At 41.4% G+C, this 19,949-nt stretch overlaps 1 protein-coding gene across 6 annotated transcripts; it reads right to left on the minus strand.

Annotated features, from left to right (window-relative positions):
- Positions 1-1,047: 1,047 nt before the first annotated feature.
- On the minus strand, positions 1,048-19,235 carry TMEM267 (transmembrane protein 267). Of its 6 annotated transcripts, none has more exons than XM_008262169.5 (4): positions 18,862-19,235; positions 10,625-10,727; positions 5,578-5,963; positions 1,048-3,357 (listed from the first exon to the last, which is right to left on the minus strand). In XM_008262169.5, exons 3-4 carry the CDS (start codon positions 5,938-5,940, stop codon positions 3,022-3,024), a joined length of 699 nt encoding a protein of 232 aa, XP_008260391.3. In that variant the 5' UTR covers positions 5,941-5,963; positions 10,625-10,727; positions 18,862-19,235; the 3' UTR covers positions 1,048-3,021. The 6 variants fall into 6 exon arrangements, 4 of the variants coding, with proteins under 4 accessions (XP_008260391.3, XP_017200198.3, XP_008260390.3 ...); XM_017344709.4 differs by lacking the exon at positions 18,862-19,235 and adding an exon at positions 18,680-18,748; XM_008262168.5 differs by lacking the exon at positions 10,625-10,727.
- Between the last annotated feature and the right edge of the window lie 714 nt (positions 19,236-19,949).

The raw sequence follows: 19,949 nt of genomic DNA on the forward strand, positions 1-19,949 counted from the left end.
TGATCCGATGGAGGAGCCAGGTATTTCTCCTGGTCTCCCATGGAGTGCAGGGCCCAAGCACTTGGGCCATCCTCCACTGCACTCCCTGGCCACAGTAGAGGGCTGGCCTGGAAGAGGGGCAACTGGGACAGAATCCGGCACCCTGACCGGGACTAGAACCCGGTGTGCCGGCACTGCAAGGCAGAGGATTAGCCTAGTGAGCCACGGCGCCGGCCTTGTAATTGTCTTAAAAGTTGTAAAAGTAGACTTGAAAATGACCAGACTACTCCAATTTGAAGACAGAGCACAGTACTGAATGTCTTCATTTGTCATTCTGTAGCTCTGAGAAACACTAAATCCAGCAACTGCAACTCCCAGTAAAATATTTATCTTCCAACAAGTGTTGATGGTTCTGACTGAAAATACCCTGGGCTTTGGTATACGCTGAAAATATAACCTTGAACAATCCCGCATACTCCATGGTCTGCTCTCTGCTTCTCTTCTCAAAGATTCATCTTAATCATCCCATTATTCAAAGGTCCTTTTTCAGACCATCTCCAAACACTCTAACCTGCTGTTAGTTGGCCACATTTGAGATGAGCAGAAAAGAGTTCAAAGCCAGCATGAATAACATACTTCAGGAAAACAGCAGATTGGGAGGTCTGATCAGTGAAACAGTCAAGAGAGTGAATGGGGGGATGTCTGAAGAATGGAGTGTTTTCACACATACAAACAAGATGCAGTCCACCTTCTGAATGTAATGTTGTGTTACACAAATTCTTTCACTAGGTGTAAGAGCAAAGAGGTGGCATGGACACTCGGCTGCTGGTTTTCTAGAGATTAGTCATGACTTTCAGGGATCACAGAGGATGGTCTAAAGGTAGGAACTGAGATAAACCCATATACAAAATCTGTAATTATTGTTTAAACAAGGAGTCATGGTCACAGTGAATTCCTGTTCTAATAAAGGATAAAGTTAGGACAACTCCAGAAATGCCAGTGTGGCATTCTAAAATGAGGCCCTATGTTTTAATATTTCTTTTAAATGGAGAAGGAACAAGAAGTGGGTTTTGTAATTTACTCAAAGATACACAAGATACAGACTTTATTTCCACGTATTTCTTCAATCAGATGCTTTTTTAAAAAAATCTCCAATTTAATCAGATTTACTACTGTTATATGTGCTATTATATCAATAAAGCAAATTCACATAATGATTATTCTTGAAGACAACAAACAACAGATTGTAAAATCTAATAGACTGTAAAACATAGCAACATAATGGAATAAATATGTTAACATTATGAAAAAAAACAAGTTTCTTCCCTAAAGAGCTATAACCTTCATAACAATTTACAAAGCTCTGTTTAACTTAGTCTATAAGAAAACCCTGCTTTGGATAAGGCATTGCTTTATGAATCACCCACCATTTCTCAGAGAATAAGGCACACAATCAATAGCATCATAAACCACAAAGCTAGCAGATGGTACTTATATGCCACAAAGAAAAGCAGGTACCTTTGGGGTACTGATTTTAACATCAAAATAATAAACGTGTACAAATGTAAAATTTACAGCAACTAAATCTTCCTTTTTTTGATAAAGGTTAACCATGTTAACAGAAGATCACCCTGAAAGACCAAAGGAAAAAAGCAAATTTCCTAAAACTACTTTATTTTGAAAAAAAAAAAAAGTTTTCTCTTGAAGTATGAGACAGATTTTTAAAAAATGGCTTAACCTGTACAGTATTTTTTAATAATATGTAAACAAATTGACAGCAACTAAGACAGATGGAATAACACATTCTGGAGTTTACATCTGAAATGACATTACTGCCGATTTTTTTTTGGTGTGAATTCAAATTCTGTGGTTATGGTCCAAGTAACATATTTTGCTAATGCTATTTGTTAACAAATATTTTGTGAAATGTATTTTTATTTTTCCCAAACAGCTAAAATACTAACATGAGATTCTTGGGCAAAGATAATAAAAAATACTATTTTAGTAAAATGTTACTATACTCACTATACTCAACATATTATAATGATTCTTTTCTAAAACGGCTTCTAGAATAATAATCAAGACTTAATGTTACTGTCTTTTACGAATATTGCAAGGATGATATCCTAAAAGAGTTCTGAAGCAAATTTTGCTAGTAATCATAACCCATAGAGTACTTTGCAAATTAGTTAGGATCAACATTTATGAAATAAACACATGTCAGCATGCACTACATGTCTTATTCATAACCTCATTTTGGCCAGTTCATTGTTTAAATATCTCAGGAAAATGTAGATTCAAATATAATGCTGTTTCCACAAATAGTTACCCTAAAATTTGAGCTATTTTCATCAGGAAATGGACTTAGAGGTATATTCTTAGCCAATAAACTTGATGTTCATCTAACAAAAGCATAAGTAAAGCCAGAAACAGAAAAAATGATGAAAACATATCATGGAGCCGGCGCCGTGGCTCACTAGGCTAATCCTTTGCCTTGAGGCGCTGGCACACCGGGTTCTAGTCCCAGTCGGGGTTCCGGATTCTGTCCTGGTTGCCCCTCTTCCAGGCCAGCTCTCTGCTATGGCCCGGGAGTGCAGTGGAGGATGGCCCAAAATCTTGGGCCCTGCACCCCATGGGAGACCAGGATAAGTACCTGGCTCCTGCCATCGGATCAGCGCAGTGCGCCAGCCGCAGCGCGCCGGCTGCGGCGGCCATTGGAGGATGAACCAACGGCAAAGGAAGACCTTTCTCTGTATCTCTCTCTCTTACTGTCCACTCTGCCTGTCAAAAAAAAAAAAAAAGAAAGAAAAAAAGAAAAAGAAAACATATCATGGAATAAATAGAACTCTATTACTGTACTAAAGTGTCAAGTATGAGAGAAATAGAATTATAAAAAATATGATTTTTAAAAAATTATACATGCCTTCTGAGCAATAGGATTCAAGAATTATAATTAAATAATAGAAGTACCTAACTGTGATTTTAGATAGCCACTTTAGTATGGCTACCATTTATTTTCATCACCTGAATCATCTGATTACCTCAGACATCAATCCGAATTCCATGTTTTGAAGACATCACTTGTCTGGTCCCTGTTAAACACATAATGAATGAGCAGAGATGAGGTAAAGATGCTGTGGTTATTACATAAAGCCAGAATGGCAAAGGAGAAGTTTTTCCAAATGGGCATATCCATAAGCCATGACGAATTCCATCTCGGATATGGTGGGAGGCCCAGGATATAAATAACATCCATGGGAGAAAGCACCAGGAGTCTTTGAGCTTGAAGAGGTGCATAATAAGCTTCAGGGTCAGAACCACGATGGGTATCACAGTGGAACAGTGAAGGAAAGGTCTTCGTGGAAGAGTCAAAGCCACCTGAGGGGAGAAGTAGCAGCTGCTGTCATTTCCTTATTGGCAAAACAAAATTTTATAGATGCTTCTTAACACTGTAAAATAGTTTCCAGAATAGATTAGAAATGCAGGGCAAACATTTTCTTTGCCACCTCACAATATATTTCCCAAAATTATGTATAAAGTAAAGAAGATGAAAGTGTGAGAAGGATATCTTTTGCATTAAAGATGAAATCAAGGTCTTTGATAGAGTGATTAATTTTTTTAAAGTTTCCCCTTATTTGCTTAGACATCAGCAATGACTGTTTCCTTATCTATTGTGTTTCTAAGTAAGCAAAACAAGTTCTGAGAAGTACTTGGTACTTGACATGTAATGGAAAGAAATGGTAATTTCTCATTTGTTCAACAAATATTTACTGAACAACTAGTAGGTGAGCTGGCCAGTCTTCCAGCCCAGTGGTGAATGTAACAGAGAAAAGTTGTTGCTCTATGAGTTTATATTTCTTTCCTGAAATGTTTATAGATCATCAATACACAAAAGGTAGGAAAATTAGACATTCAGAAAATATTATCTGGGATTGGTTGCTTGGCACAGTGGACAAGACACCTGCATTCCATGCCAGAGCGTCTGGGATCAAGTCCCAGTTCTAACTCAGATTCCGGCTTCTTGCTAATACACAGCCTGGGAAGCAACAGGTGATGGCTCAAGTGGTTGGGTCCCTGCCACCCATGTGGGAGACCTTGATTGAGTGTTTGGCTCTTGGTTTCTGCCTGGCCCAGTCCTAGCTGTTGTGGGCATTTGGGAGTGAGCCACAGAAGGCAGATATCTCTTCTCCTCTCTGCCTTTCAAAAAATTAATTAAAAAAATATCATCTGAGCTACCATTTTGACTTTATTCATTTGTGAGGCAGGTTGCTGAATAGTTAAATGTCACCATGAAGTTTCTCAATATCTTCACCAGGGGCTGCTCTAGCCAATCCACTGAAATGCATGCCTGTGGCTCCAGGAGGGACTCAGGGAATCAGTCCATTCAAGCCAATGCTCAGGACTGAGAGTCATCTTAAAGGTATGCAATTTCATGGAGCAACTAGGAGCTGTATGCCAACTTCAAAACATAAAGAATAATGGGGCAAATGTAAGTGTCCTGAAGAAAGAACACTGATACAAAAACAGCTGAGAATTACATGCACCCCCACCCCCCACTTCATTTAAAATATTTGCTATTACTTCCTTAAAGACTTGAGTAAAGACATCCTCTATACGTTAGCACTGAACTACTTAGGTGCAATTAGTGGGTCTTTGCTTTATGAGCATCCATAGCACTGTGTGCTAGCAAATTAATTTGATCAGCAACATGATTGTGTGCATTTTTAGGGAAGTACTAATTGTTCAAAAAAGTTGAATGAGGGGCCAGTGCTATGGCAGAGCAGGTTACAATGCTGCCTCTAACAACAGCAGCCCATATGGGTGCTGGTTCAAGTTCCAGGTGCTCTGCTTCCAATCCAGCTTCCTGGGAAAACAATGGAAGATGGCCCAAGTATTTAGGCTCCTGCACCCATGTGGGAAACCTGGATAGAGTTCCTGGCTCTGGCTTCAGCCTGACCATCCATAAGCCATGACAAATTCCATCTCGGATATGGTGGGAAGCCCAGGCTATAATAATAGCCTTTGAGGCCATTTGTAAAGTTAAACGGCATTTGGAAGATCTAGTTCTCTGTTTCTCCATGTCTGTCTGTCTGCCTGCCTTTCAAGTAACTAAAATAAATATTTAAAATGTTTTTAAACAATTGAATGAATGGTGTTTTTTTTTTTAATATTTATTTGTTTGAAAGTCAGAGTTACAGAGAGGCAAAGGCAGAGGCAGAGGCAGAGAGAGAGAGAGATTGGTCCGCCGTCCACTGGTTCCCTCCCCACATGGCTGCAATGGCCGGAGCTGGGCCTATCTGAAGCCAGGAGACTGGAGCTTCCTCTGGGTCTCCCCAGAGGAAGAAGAGTATAGGGACTAGGGCTTTCCCAGGCCATAGCAGAGAGCTGGATCGGAAGTGGAGCAGCAAGGGCGTGAACTGGTGTCCATAAGGGATGTTGGCACTGCAGGCAGCAGCTTTACCCACTACACCACGGCGCTGGTCCCGGGCTTTCTTAGTTTTAAATAAGACTAATTCTCCCTAGTTCTAAATGATGCTGGGAAGATCAGTATAATGGTGCTAAAGGAATTAAAGGGGAGGCCAGACACACGTTTCTTACCTTTAAAGACAGGGATCTAGCGAGGAAAAAATGGTCCACATCAATAACAGAAGCTAGAAATCCAGCTAAAATGATTTCTCCACAGTCAGTCTTCTTCTTGATTCCAATGACTATTGCCCAAGACCACATGCCAATCACACAGTGTGCTGCGTTATCTGAGAGAGCACGAATCCAGTCATTTTGCTGAATTATGGGAAACTGAAGAATTCTGTCAGCTACTAGGCAAAATATCCCCAGACCAAGGCTGGAAATAAGAGATTCCGTGCTACAGGACTGCAGTAACGCATGAGTCTTCTCAGTCTCGGATGCCATTATAAACAACAGGTCAGTATATGGGAAGAGCCATGGGAAACATAGGGTCATACAGTCGTTTCATTCCTGGCACCCTAAAATAGCAAGAAGAGGAAAATATTCATGAAGCTTATGGATTGCCATATCACATTTAAACAAAGTAACATCATCAGTAATTTTACAAATATAAAATCAAATTAGAAACTGGCATCTTTTACATGTTATATTATAAAGCCACAGGCTCAATTAACTTTGTAGAAAAACAATGCAGTATATACCAAGGGGTATTTGAGAAGGTCTACTAATTGTAATCTCTTGCTTTGAGGTCATCAGACAGCTCTCTCGGCAATGTGGATCACAGGGAAGGTAAGTGCAACCAACAACTGTTTTCTATACTCCTTCTGACAAATGTTTCCTTCCTTTGGGAAAACTGCTTATCCAGAGCTGACCTCCCCTTAGTAACACCATTAATCTAGTGATGAGGGTCACCCAGCCAATCAGACTCCTTTCGAGAATTCCCCCAAGTGAAGCTGGTGGGGAAAGTTCCTTTTCTTCTCAGAAGCTGTTCTCCAATATATGACACAGTCCAGGAAAACAAAATCTCAGAGACGAGAGAAAAAGCTGAGAGAATCTTGAGGACATCAGTCCTGAGGGTCAGTCTCTAAGGCTCTCAGAGCTGCCCAGCTTCCTCAGATTATCCTTTTCTTCTCTGAGCTACTCCAGCATTTCCCAAGGCTCCTCATTTCTGTTGCCTCTAACCAAAAACCGTAAGTGAAATAAAGATAAAAAGGCTATCGTAATTCAGTGTTGAGTTCTAACTTGGCACAGAAAGTGGAAGTCATTTATTCAATTACAGTTAACATTGTACGATAACTGAGTTTTTGTTTCCTATTGTTTTGTTTTAATTCTGAGACAAGAAAACAACAAAATGATTTTTTGAGTATGATTGAACTTCCATCCTGCAATAAAACTGTACATAGGTCATTCCATATATTTGAAAATTGAAAATATAAAGGGCCTAGAATAGGAAACAAACATTGAAAAACAGGAACTAAGCTGAAGGACATATGCTATCTGATTTTAAGTCTTATTATAAAGCTACAATAATCAAGATAGTGGGGTTGCTATAAAGATGATGAAATAGATAAAGTAGAACGTAGGATCATAAAAAGAACCGTATGTTTAGAGTCAGTTTATTTTTGATAAGTCAATAACAAATTTCTTTTCTGCAAATAGTTCTAAAACTGGATATTCATATGCAAATATAATGAACTTCAATCTATACCTTACTCTTTATACAGTAACTAACTCAAATCACACTGCTAAAATATAAAACTATAAAATTACTAGAAGAAAACAGATTTTTTATCATTAAATCTAATAATGGAATCTAAAAATAATATTTCGAGGCTGGCGCTCCAGCTCACTAGGCTAATCCTCCACCTGTGGTGCCGGCACACCGGGTTCTAGTCCCGGCTGGGGCACTGGGGTCTGTCCCGGTTGCTCCTCTTCTAGTCCAGCTCCTGCTGTGGCCTGGGAAGGCAGTGGAGGATGGCCCAAGTGCTTGGGCCCTGCACCCGCATGGGAGACCAGGAGGAAGCACCTGGTCCTGGCTTCGGATCTATGCAGTGCGCCGGCTGTAGCGGGCATTTGGGGGGTGAACCAACAGAAGGAAGACCTTTCTCTCTGTCTCTCTCTGTCTAACTCTGCCTATCAAAAAATAAATAAATAATCTTTTGTAGAAGTTAAGAGTAGAATGGTGCTACTAGAGGCTGGAGAGCAGCTGGGAAGAAGGGATGGGAAAAAGTTGGTTAACAAAAAACCTAAAATTTGATACATTGAACTTCAAATTTAAGAATGTCTGCTGTTTGAAAGACAATGTTAAGAGAATGAAAGGGGGCCAGTGCTGTGGTGTAGTGGGTAAAGCCGTTGCCTGTAGTGCCAGCATCCCATATGGGCACCTGTTCAAGTGTGGGCTCCTCCACTTCCGATCCAGCTCTCTGCTATGGCCTGGGAAAGCAGTAGAAGATGGCCCAAGCGCTTGGGCTCCTGCACCTGCGGGGGAGACCTGAAAGAAGCTCCTGGCTCCTGGCTTCAGATCAGCGCAGCTCCGGCCGTTGCGGCCAACTGGGGAGTAAACCAGTGAATGGAAGACACCCCCCCCCCACACCGCCTCTCTGTAACTCTGATAAATAAATCTTTTAAAAAAAGATAAATAAATAAATCTTTTTAAAAAAGATAAATAAATCTTTTAAATAAATAAATATATCTTTTAAATAAATAAATCTTTTAAAATAAATAAATAAATCTTTTAAAAAAAGAGAGAGATAGAATGAAAAAACCAGCTACAACTTGGGAAAAATATTTTCAAATTTCATATCTGATAAAGGACTTGCATCCAAAATATGTAAAGAACTCTCAAAACACAGTAATGGAAAAACAAACAGTACAAAAATGGGCAAAATATCTGAAAAAGTATTTTACCAAAGGTGACATACACATAGAGAGCCAGTAACTATACAAAATATGCTCAACATCATTATTAGGGAAATGTAAATTGAAACCACAATGTGATACCAAAAGCACAGATTAGAATGTCTAAAATTAAAAACAGGTATTTCCAGGGTTGGCATTGTGGCCTGATGGGATAAGCCACTACTTGCAATGCCAGCATCCCATATGGGTGCTGCTTCAAGTCTTGGCTGCTCCACTTCTGATCTGGCTCCCTGCTCACGTGCCTGAGAAAGCAGCCATGTGGGAGACCTGGATGAAGCTCCTAGCTCCAGCCTGGCCCAGCCCTGGTTGTTGTGGCTACTGGACCTGGCCCAGCCTTGGTCATTATGGCCATTTGGGGAGTGAACCAGTGCATGGAAGATCTCTATCTCTCTGTAACTCTGACTTTTAAATAAATAAAAGTAAATCTAAAAAAAAAAAAAAAGGTGTGCTTTGTGGCAGCTTTACAGCAGTCATTTGGGGAGTGAGAGTGAACCAGCAGATGGAAGACCTTTCTTTCTGCCTCTGCTTCTCTGTAACTCTGCCTTTCAAATAAACAAGCAAATCTTTTTTTTTTTTTTTTTAAGGTAATCCCAAGCATTGATAAGAATGTGGAGAACTGGAACTCTCAATACAGTGATTGTGGGAATGAAAAATGGTACAACCACTTTGGAGAAAGTTTTCCAGCTTCTCAAAAAGTTAACCATTCTCTTACCCTATGCCCAGTTATTCCACTCCTAGGCATTTTCTGAAGAGAAATGAAAGTGTACATGTACATAAATACTGACAACGAAATATTTTTAAGAAGATTTATTTATTTGAAAGGCAGAGTTACAGAGAGAGAGAGAGGGAGGGAGGGAGGGAGAGATAGAGAGATCTTCCATTTGCCGGTCCACTCTTCAGATACCCGCAACAGCCAGGATTGGACCAGGATGAAGCCAGAAGTTTCTTCTGGTTTTGCAAGTGGGTCACAGGGACCCAAGCACTTGGGCCATCTTCCACTGCTTTCCCAGGCACATTAGCAGGGAGCTGGATCAGAAACAGAGAAGCTGGGACTCCATGTGGGATGCTGGCATTGCAGGCTGCAGCTTAACCCATTATACCACAATGCTTGCCCCAAACAAGTGAACATTTATAGCAAGTTTATCTGTATTAGTTCCAAACTGGAGAAATATCTATCAACATATGAATGGTAAACAAAATGTGGAATATAAAGAAACAAGTGATACACATAAAAACATGATGGATCTCAAAATAAGTATACTAAATGAAAAATTCAACTTCTTTACCCCCAAAATGTACGTAGTTAAAACTCAAAGGATAAATCTTACTATAAACTATGGACTTTAGTCAATAATAATTACCAACACATTGTTTCACTAATTATAATAAATAGACAGCAAAAACACATATGTAGAGAAAAAGGGAACCTTTGAACACTCTTGGTGGGAATGTAAATCAGTGTAGTGATTGTGGCCAACAATATGGAAGTTGCTCAAAAAAACTAAAAAGAACTACCATATGATGCAGAAATTCTGTAACTGGGTATATATTTGAAAGGAATGAAATCAATCTGTCAATGAAACATCTATGTTTCCATGTTTATTTCAGCACTATTCACAGTAGTCAAGAGATTAAAAATAGCCTAAGTGTCCATTACCTGCTGAGTAAAGAAAATGTGATACACATGGAATACCACTGAGCCATGGATTGGGCTCCCAGCTCCTGACTTCAACATGGGCAGCCCTGGCCATTGTGGGCATTTGGGTAAGAGAGCCAGTGGATGAGAGCTCTCTTTCTATCTCTTTATATTCATCTCTCAAATAAATACATAAATACCTGTAGGAATTTAGATGTAAAGTATGAATAATTCAAGATAAATACTACTAATAATTTTTCAATATGCCAGTAATAATCATGAGTAAAAATATATGGAAAAATGAACATTCACAATAGCAATAACTCAAAATACTACAGAATAAACTAAATGGGAAATTTATATGAATAAAACTCATAATTTTATTGGGACAAAAAAGATAACTGAGTAGAGCTCTGGAGGCTATGTTCTGTCTTTACTTAGTTAAATTGGATTTATACTTCCCAGAACTCCCTTCCTTGTACAGTTCTGGGTAATGTTGGCTGCAGGAGACACTTTGCAGGAGATTTCGAAGGCAGAAATGAAGCAGGAGCCCCGTTTTTCACTCTGAAGGGTGATGGAGGGCACACTGTGGCGCTTGCATGTGTTGCTGATTTGTTGGCTTACCTGTGGGCACCGGAGAGCAGCTGGACCTCCAGCTCCCATCAGATCTTTCAGCTTCTCCCTCGGCCTGCGTGTGCAGCTCCTGGCTCAAGCACATTAACATCTCCTATGGCATCAAAACTGGACTTGGTGAGAGGCCAATACAGGTTCCATTTTGTTTCCAAAGGTTTCATTTTGCCTGCCTGCCAGTCTAACTGATCTGTAGCAACTTCAGGCTCAACAGTGGACTCAGAGGCAACAGGTTGCTCTGCCCACTCCCACAATCCCATGCAACCTAGCTCCTGTAACAAGTCCCTCATTCTTTGACCTGCAAAATAGTTTTGCTTCTTTGATGGTTGTTCTGTTTTATTGTATAGAAAAATTGATGGTGTTAATATCTTCAAATTAATTTATAAATTTAATACAATTTTCATCTAAATCATAAAGGTGTTTTCTTACTGGAATTTCACAAAATTATCCTAAATTTCATTTGAAAGAGTAAATGCTAATAAGCTTTTGAAAAAAGCAGAGAAATAGGAATACTGAAAGATGAATACATAATCTAGAACCAGACCTAGTATATGTATACTTGGGGGAGGGAGGCATGTGTACATAATCCCAAATTGGTATAAAAATGATATGTTATTTAACCCAGGTCCTATTATCAGTTATAGTTCTTTTTATTATTATTATGAGGAATAGAGTCTTTATTGGACTTGACAAGGACTCTATGAGTTTTGAGAACCTCTGTAAATTTGTTAGTTTTCTTCTCCTGTTTCCGTAGCCTCATGAGTTGTTTTTTCTTTCAGTAATGGATCCTTCCTCTTTTTCCTTAGGGTGGCTATTACTACCTGTTACTTCCAGCCAACCTCATGAGCCAGGTGCTCCAGGTGGTAGGTAAACTTTCTTGTAAGCTTCAGACACAACCTTGAGGACCACAGTTAAGGTTCTTAAGAGCACGAAATAGAAAACACTGGCAGTGGTGTAAACAACACATTTAAGAAAAGGATATTGGGAAGTCACAGACTTATCAGGTTTCAAGAAGCAGGCTTCAAGGCTGTCCTTCGAGAACCTCAGTCAAAGTGACATCAGACAACTGGTCTGGTGAAGGCTTCTCTGTGCCTCAGCCCAAACCCCTGTCACTAGCCTTGGCCACTGACTTTGCTGCCAGTGCTGCACTCTCTGCTGCTGCCAGAAAAGGTTCCTTGCTTTCAAGAGAAAATTTCTTGTGGGGGAGGGTATGTGTCTGACTGTTCAATCTCACTCTCTAGCCGCAAGGAAGATTGGAAAAGTGTATGGCCTTTTCAGCATGGAGAGGACAAGGCAGGCTCGATCTTTCTTCAGAAGAGGAATCTCCCAGGTACACTATACTGAACAGGAAGTGACCAGTCCACACTGGTACTCAGTAGGTCAGAGAGGGCTATAATTGCTAAGTACTGGGGAAAGTTCATCATCACATGATTCTAGATAAATTCACTGGCTAGTATAAGGCAATCTTATACAACTTAAAAAATTTAAAATGTCACATCCACATAGAGTTTTGCAGTATGGACCATTTCTCTGGTTAAATTAAGAAAGAATCAGTTTGGTTGACTAGCTGCTTTGAGCATGTCCATGATTAGATGACTTTTGTAATCAGCTTGGTTATCAAAGCTATTGGGATATTTATACGAATTTGCAAACAGATTTCTATATAACCCAGCTACCTAAATTATTTTTAAAAATTTGATAGGCAGGACCACATAAAAATATAAAACATCTGCATGGCAAAGCTAAGGACAAATATATGGAAGACACTTAGAACATTTTGACAGAGAATTTTAGAACACTTATAAGAGAAAAAGGATAGTAGCCATAAACTTATTAAGGTCTCTTAATATTAATTTAAAAGGCATACTAATAATAACATGGATGGATATGAAAAGACAATTTGGAAAAAGAAGAAATACAAATGGTCAAAAAATTATGAAAAGATTTCAACTTTATTAGTAATTGAATTCAAATTAAAACAGGATAATTTCAATGTCAGATTAACAAAAGATTTCTAATAGTTTCTGTCAGTAGTGGTGGGCAAATGAACACTCCCATAGATTTTTCATGGCAGTATAAATTGGCACACCTTCCTAGCAGACAACATAGCTATGAATAAAAAATTTTAAAAACCTATAAGCATTTCTAATTCTAAGAATAGACTAAAAGAAAGTTATTATTTAAATATGAAGAGCTATACATGGATGTTCAGCATGTATAAGGAAAAGTTAAAAATAATAAATGAAGGTACTTCAAAAAGTCCATGAAAACACAGAATTAGAAGTTTATCTGGGTACAAAAATTATTGAAATCTATGCATAGTTTTTCATAGTACGCATTTTGCATGAACTTTTTGAAGACGTCTGTGTCTGAAATACACGGCTAGTGAAATAGATTCCATACATTATGCAGTCATTAAAAAATACTTATTTCTATCTTAGACACAGAAAGATGCTCAACAGATAATTAAATTTTAAAAGGTAACCTATAAAATATGTAAAATATAAATTTTTTATTTAAAAATATATTAATTTTACATTAAAAAATCTGAAGGACTGTCATTTGGTTTGTGCCCCAGTAATGGGCTTACAAGTATTATCATGAAATTTTTTTCCCTTCTTTTGCTAAAAACATTAATTTTTTTATTATTTTTATTTTTTGACAGGCAGAGTTAGACAGTGAGAGAGAGACAGAGAGAAAGGTCTTCCTTCTGTTGGTACACTCCCCAAATGGCTACTATGGCCGGCGCGCTACGCTGATCTGAAGCCAGGAGCCAGGTGCTTCTCCTGGTCTCCCATGCAGGTGCAGGGCCCAAGCACTTGGGCCATCCTCCACTGCCTTCCCAGGCCACAGAAGAGAGCTGGACTGGAAGAAGAGCAACCGGGACAGAATCCGGTGCCCCAACCAGGACTAGAACCCGGTGTGCTGGCGCTGTAAGAGGAGGATTAGCCTAGTGAGCCGCAGCGCCAGCCTAAATGTTTTAATATTATGACTATGAAACCAACTTGGAAAAGTTAAAGCCAGAAGTACACAACTCAGACTCTAACATTGTCATGCTCTTAAAAGTGTAATGAAAAAGTAGGAACATATTTATGACACTATTAACATATATTAATAAAACATTAACATATATAACATTGATTAGCATTAATAAGTGTGCACAATCTGCTTGGTCAAACTAATAGTACAATATAAAATAATTTGTTGGGGCCAGCATTGTGGTGCAGTGGCTTAAGCCATCTAATATGAGCACTGGTTCAAATCCCAGATGCTCCACTTCCCATTCAGCTCCCTACTAATGTGCCTGGGAAGGCAGGAGAAGATGGCCCAAGTACTTGGTCCCCTGCCACCCATATGAGAGACCCAGATGAAGATCCTGGCTTCTAACCTGGCTCAGCCCTGGTGACTGCAGCCATTTGGGGAGTGAACCAGCAGAAGAAAGATATTTCTACCTCTCTATAATTCTGTAAATCTTTTAAAAAACATAAAAATAAAAAATAATTTTCATTGTTATGTATTAGTTGACATAAAAAGTCTGTATGAAAAATTTGTGCTTTTTTAGTTTTTAAAAATTATATCATGAGCCTTAGTTATAGAATAAATATTACTTGAAAATTCTAGGCAATATTGATAGATAGTGTAATTACAGGTGTTGGTGCAACTGTATCAAGCAGGTATAAATACAGCTGTTGCTGCAGATGTAGATATCAATTTGGGTATAAATAGCTATGTGAAGATCTCTATCAGTTTTATTCTACTTTCAACATACAAGGCATTATTCTACATGTATTATATGGATCAACTTCTGAATTCTGTTTCTTTCTTTCTTCTTTAAATTTATTTGAGGGCAGAGTTACAGGGAGGTAGAGGCAGAGAGAGAGAGAGAGAGAGAGAGAGACAGGTCTTCCATCCTCTGGTTCACTCCCCAGATGGCAGCAATGGCTGGAGCTGCACTGATCTGAAGCCAGGAGCCAGGAGCTTCTTCCTGGTCTCCCACGTGGGTGCAGGGCCCAAGCACTTAGGCCATCTACTACTGCTTTCCCAGGCCATGGCAGAGAGCTGGATCAGAAGTAGAGCAGCTGGGACTGCATATGGGATGCTGGCATGGCAGGCGGTGGTTTTACCTGCTATCCTCCCCCACAAATTCTATTTCTTAATTAATTATTTATTTATTTATTTGAAATGCAGAGTTAGAGAGAGAAATAGAGAGGGAGAATTTTTCCATCTGCTGGTTTACTCCCTGAATGGCCACAACAGCTGGGGCTGGGCCAAGCCAAAGCAAGAAGCCAGGAGCTCCAGCAGGCCATTTCCTGCTGCTTTTCCTGAACTATTAGCAGGGAGCTGGATTGGGAAGTGGAGCAGAACTGGTGCCCGTGTGGCATGTGGCATTACAGCTGTTGTAACCTACCACAACACGGCCTTAACTCCTTAACTGTTTGAACAATTCTGAGAAGCAACTACTATTATTACTCTAATTTTACAGACAAAATCAAAGTGAACTCAGGTGAACACAGGTGTATTGTTTGCCTGTGGCTGATGCAATACACACAAATTGAATGGGTTAAAATAATAGAAGTTCATTCTCCTCAAATTGTGGTTACCAGAAAAAATTTCTGTATCTTTACATAAAATAAACATATACAAGGTTCTTTATGTAAAGAATACTTTGCACAGAACAACTATTTGGTAATGATTAACAACCACCTTCAAATTCTTGGTCATTTGCAGCAATTAAGATTACTTTATAAAGCACTGAGATTGGATTATTTTTTACAGATTTTTCCAGCATGTAAAAATGATGACTATTAGGTATGTTTTTAACCAAAAGATATGACCGAAATGAAAAAAAATACCTCTCCTGATGGTCATGAATACTTTCTATACCTCAGATTTATAGTCAAAGGATTTATAGTTACAAATTACTGTCTCTACTTTAGAAAGTAAATATTGGACAGATGAATGGAGAAGAAATTAATATGTTCAAAAGTTTAGTGCATGCATTTTAATAGCTTATAAATATTCCTTGAAATAAAGAAAAATGCCATTATCCAGTTAGCTGGATGGGACTTATGGCATGGAAAGCTTAAATTAATGGCCAAGCCAGAGAGCTGGAGCAGCAATATTCCCCTCCTTCAGTAAGCCATGGCTTGTAAGTCATCCCTAAGGAGACAGGCCAGTCAGGTGGGTGAGTGTCAGAACACAAGGCTGAGTACACACTACAGAGGTCTAATACGAAAGTTCTGCCGCTACTCAGACTATGCTTAGACATGCATTTAATTAAAAATTCATGAATATTTTCAATCTCATGCCAGGAGGAGGCAGAAATAAAAGGTCAGTATCCACTTAACTGCAAATTTCATGTCACTACAAGCCCACTGATATATCTTCTTTCACTCGTGAAACAATTTTGATAATTATATATATATTTATTTTTTATTTTTTATTTTTTTTTTGACAGGCAGAGTGGACAGTGAGAGAGAGAGAGAGAGAAAGGTCTTCCTTCTGTTGGTTCACCCCCCAATGGCTGCCACGGCTGGCGCACCGCACTGATCCGATGGCAGGAGTCAGGTGCTTCTCCTGGTCTCCCATGGGGTGCAGGGCCCAAGCACTTGGGCCATCCTCCACTGCACTCCCGGGCCACAGCAGAGAGCTGGCCCGGAAGAGGGGCAACCGGGACAGAATCCGGCACCCTGACCGGGACTAGAACCCGGTGTGCCGGCGCCGCTAGGCGGAGGATTAGCCTAGTGAGCCGTGGCGCCGGCCTCGATAATTATATATTTAAATGTTACTATCCTTACATTTTATGTTAAATTCAGATTCTAAAAGGGTTGTATAGCTAAAAAAGTGTCATGATCAAAGTGAAAAAGCAAAGATTACTTCAATATTTAAATGGTGATCCAGATTTAAAATGACTTAAAAAAGAAAAGCTTATTATTTACAGATCACTGTATCATACCAAGTGAACAGGAATCAATACAATAACAGGGTAATACAAATGCATTTTATAAATGGAAAGCATACACAGCTTGCTCACAGGAATGGACTTGGAAGCAGAGCCTCTAGTCCCAGTCAGGCTGAGATGCTCACAGCCCTTGCCAACATCTGGACTGCAACTTCATAAGACCCTGACCAGCTAAGCCTTTTCCAAAGCCCTGACCCACAGGAAAAAATGAAATAACAGCTACTTATTTTTAAGCCTCTTAGTTTTGGCGTAATTTGTTATGAAGCAGTAGATACTTAGAACAGCACTATTTTAACAGTGATTCTAAGGATACAGATTGCTGGCATCTATGCCACTCCAATTATTGGTGTAGATATGTAGTAAGATATTGAATGTAAGAGAGAGAAATCTAGTGGCGGCACTGTGGCACAGCAGGTTAAGCCTCGGCCTGCAATGCCAGCATCCCTGGGAATGCAGTGAAGATGGCCCAAATGCTTGGGCCCTTACGCCCACACGGGAGACCCAGGAGAAGCTCCAGGCTCCTAGCTCCGGCCTGGCCCAGCTCTGTGGCCATTGAGGCATGATCCAGCAGATGGAAGATTTCTTTCTGCCTCTTCTCTCTAACTCTGCCTTTCAAATAAATAAACTAAAAAAGAGAGAGAAAGAAATTTAACAAGTAAACTTCCTCTACTATTTATTGTCTGACCAGGACACTGAAGTGTATTCATTTCTTGTACTCATCTTTCTTCTTAAACTGTTTTCTTCCTTTTCTATTTCTTGTTCCTCCTCCTACAAATAAAATGGACTCCTCAGTCTCCTAAACTCCTCAGTTGTATGTGTATTTTACATACTCACTCTTGTTGAAGTTCCTTAAGACCAATGATTATAATTTTCTTTTAAATGTGCCATGAGTAACATCTAAAATGTGCTAGGTGTTTAATAATTCATTATACTAATATAAAGGGTAAGCACATAAGCACCCCTCAGCCTACAAACTGAAGCTAGTACTCTGCAGTTTCCTGACTTAGTCACCCACATGATACATTTTTCTCAATCACATGCAGGAGCTAGTTTCTGCACTAGGCAAAGCGTGTCAAACCCTGTCCCCATTAAAGCAACTGCCTTCAATTATTTGGCCTTCAGAGTGTACACAGAAGCAATCCCTCCGTTCCTTAACTCTACAAACACATAATTACCTAGTCTCTAATTACACGCTATCACGAATTAGTTGGTAATAAGCTCTTAGACCTTGTTTCTGCCAAAACAAATAAGAGTTAACAGATTCCCAAGGCAGACGTCATTTTCTGCTTCAGCATTGCCCCCTCCCCACAAATCTCACTAGTGACAGAAAAGTCTGCGGTAAAAGCAGTCCGAAGTCCACAACCTGCCTTTACGCTGCTTTACAAGTAAGTCCTGTTTGCCGAACTGCAGTTGTGGTGAAACTTCCTCTGTTTAATTTCTTAATACCAAGACGCCAAGTGTAACGCAGCCAACTGGCAGGGAAAGGAGACGCCAATCTTGCTCACCTTCCCTGAAACTTTTCACAGCCATCAGCTCTCCGCACACAAAATGTTTAGTTCCTATGACCCTCACGAATAAAACATATACAGTCCTGAATCGCAACATGTTTCCGAGACGATGCGATAGCTTTAAAGTGTCAGCTTTTAAAAAGCGGGGCAGAAAGCGCTCCTGTCTTGAGGGAAGGGCCCAAGTAACGCAGCACAGCACTGAGACCTCTACAGATCCGGGGCGCGACGGGGTTCTTACACCTGTCGAGGACAGCAATGGGTCCTGCGGCCGACCCCGGACCCCGGCCCCGGGCCAGGGAAACGCCGGCACCGCGGAGCCTAGGAGGGGGCTGGGAATCTAGGGGACCTGGAAGGCGGTTTCGAGGCGACGCGCAGCCCCCGGCGAAGAGGCCGCTGCCGGCCCACAGGCCACGCACATCCCACTTGCTCCGGTTCCCGGAGGACACCATCCCCACCCGCAACGCGGACCTTCCAGACTTCAGACTCCCGTGGTCCCAGCCTCCGGCCTGCCCCCGGAGGACACGGGCCGCGTCCAGTCTCCGCCCGCCCCACCCCCGGGCGGAACGCAGCCGTACCCACCCTCGGTTCTTACGACTGGAGCGAGCCGCACCGCCAGCAGCAGCCACGCCCCTCTCCTCCGCCCCCCCCCCCGGGCCCGCACCATAGAGACGCAGGGCGCCGGCCAGAGCGGCTCCAGCGCGCAGCGTCGGCGAGAGCACGCCGGGATAGTGCCCCCCGTCCTCGTAGAAAGAAAGCGATACCTGAGTAGGCTTCGGTGGAACTTGTAGGTAGCGAGTTCCTTCCCGCATTCAGAGGAACCTTGGGATGGCGGGGTGAGAACTAAAAGCGCCTCGTTGGGTTTCTTTTTCTCAAATCCGAGGACACGCTTCTTGGCTCAGCGAGCGCGGAGCCACAGACATAGTCGCCCGCGTCCCCACGAGGCACCCAAGGAGCGGCGGGGAAGCTGGAAGGGGGGATGGCGCCACCGAACGCGGGACTCAGGCGAGACTGCAGACCCTGGAGCTAGGAGCCATGGGGTTCGAAGCTGTAGAGCTATTTTCAGCTTCATTCATCGGATCCTTCAGGGCACAGGCGGGGTGGGGGACCCTCTGACCTGTCAGACCGGAAGCTCCTCAGTAGCGCTCCACTGCCCCCTGGCGGATTTCTTGGTAATGCTTTGTCTCGGCGCGAGCGGAAGTTGGGATAGCGGTGACAGGCCTGTGACACTTTATCATGATGAAAAAGCGTCTACAGACAGAGTAGTTTGATCCTAGTTCACTGGACTCACGGATAGCTTGTGTCATCGCACGGTGGCGGGGTCCCATTCCATCTCCCTGCCTCGGTGTGGTGGGTGCTAACAGCATCAGAGAGACCTCTAGTTTGGCGGTTGGCTCTAGGATACACTGGCCTAAGAGCCCACAGAGGAACATTCTTAACCCCTTCCTATGATAGGGGCCTTCCCAAAGAAGGGCCTTTCCTGGGAAGGGGTGTGTGTGACCGCTTCAACTTGTTTTCTTGTAACTTGTTTTTCTGCCAAGGCTGGGCCATTTTCTGCCCACTGGCAGGAAGCTGGATGGAAAGCAGAGGAGCTAGGACTCGAACTGGCACTCCAAGTGGGATGTGGGTGTTGTAACCCACTGTGCCACGCCCGTCACTGAATACAACTCTTTTTTTTTTTTTTTTGGACAGAGTGGACAGTGAGAGAGAGAGAGAGAGAGAAAGGTTTTCCTTTGCCGTTGGTTCACCCTCCAATGGCCGCCACGTGGCTGGCGCACCGCGCTGATCCGAAGGCAGGAGCCAGGTGCTTCTCCTGGTCTCCCATGGGGTGCAGGGCCCAAGCACTTGGGCC

Source organism: Oryctolagus cuniculus, chromosome 14 (genome assembly GCF_051225735.1).
Source record: "Oryctolagus cuniculus isolate XC-2025 breed Fujian yellow rabbit chromosome 14, ASM5122573v1, whole genome shotgun sequence".
Lineage (NCBI taxonomy): Eukaryota > Metazoa > Chordata > Mammalia > Lagomorpha > Leporidae > Oryctolagus > Oryctolagus cuniculus.

Excerpts from the sequence above, each read along its gene's own strand:
- TMEM267 (XM_008262168.5), bottom strand. The coding sequence starts at position 5,940 with ATGACCCTATGTTTCCCATGGCTCTTCCCATATACTGACCTGTTGTTT. Across the intron at positions 3,358-5,577 it reads CTAGATCCCTGTCTTTAAAG|GTGGCTTTGACTCTTCCACG; the intron begins GTAAGAAACGTG and ends TTCTCCCCTCAG.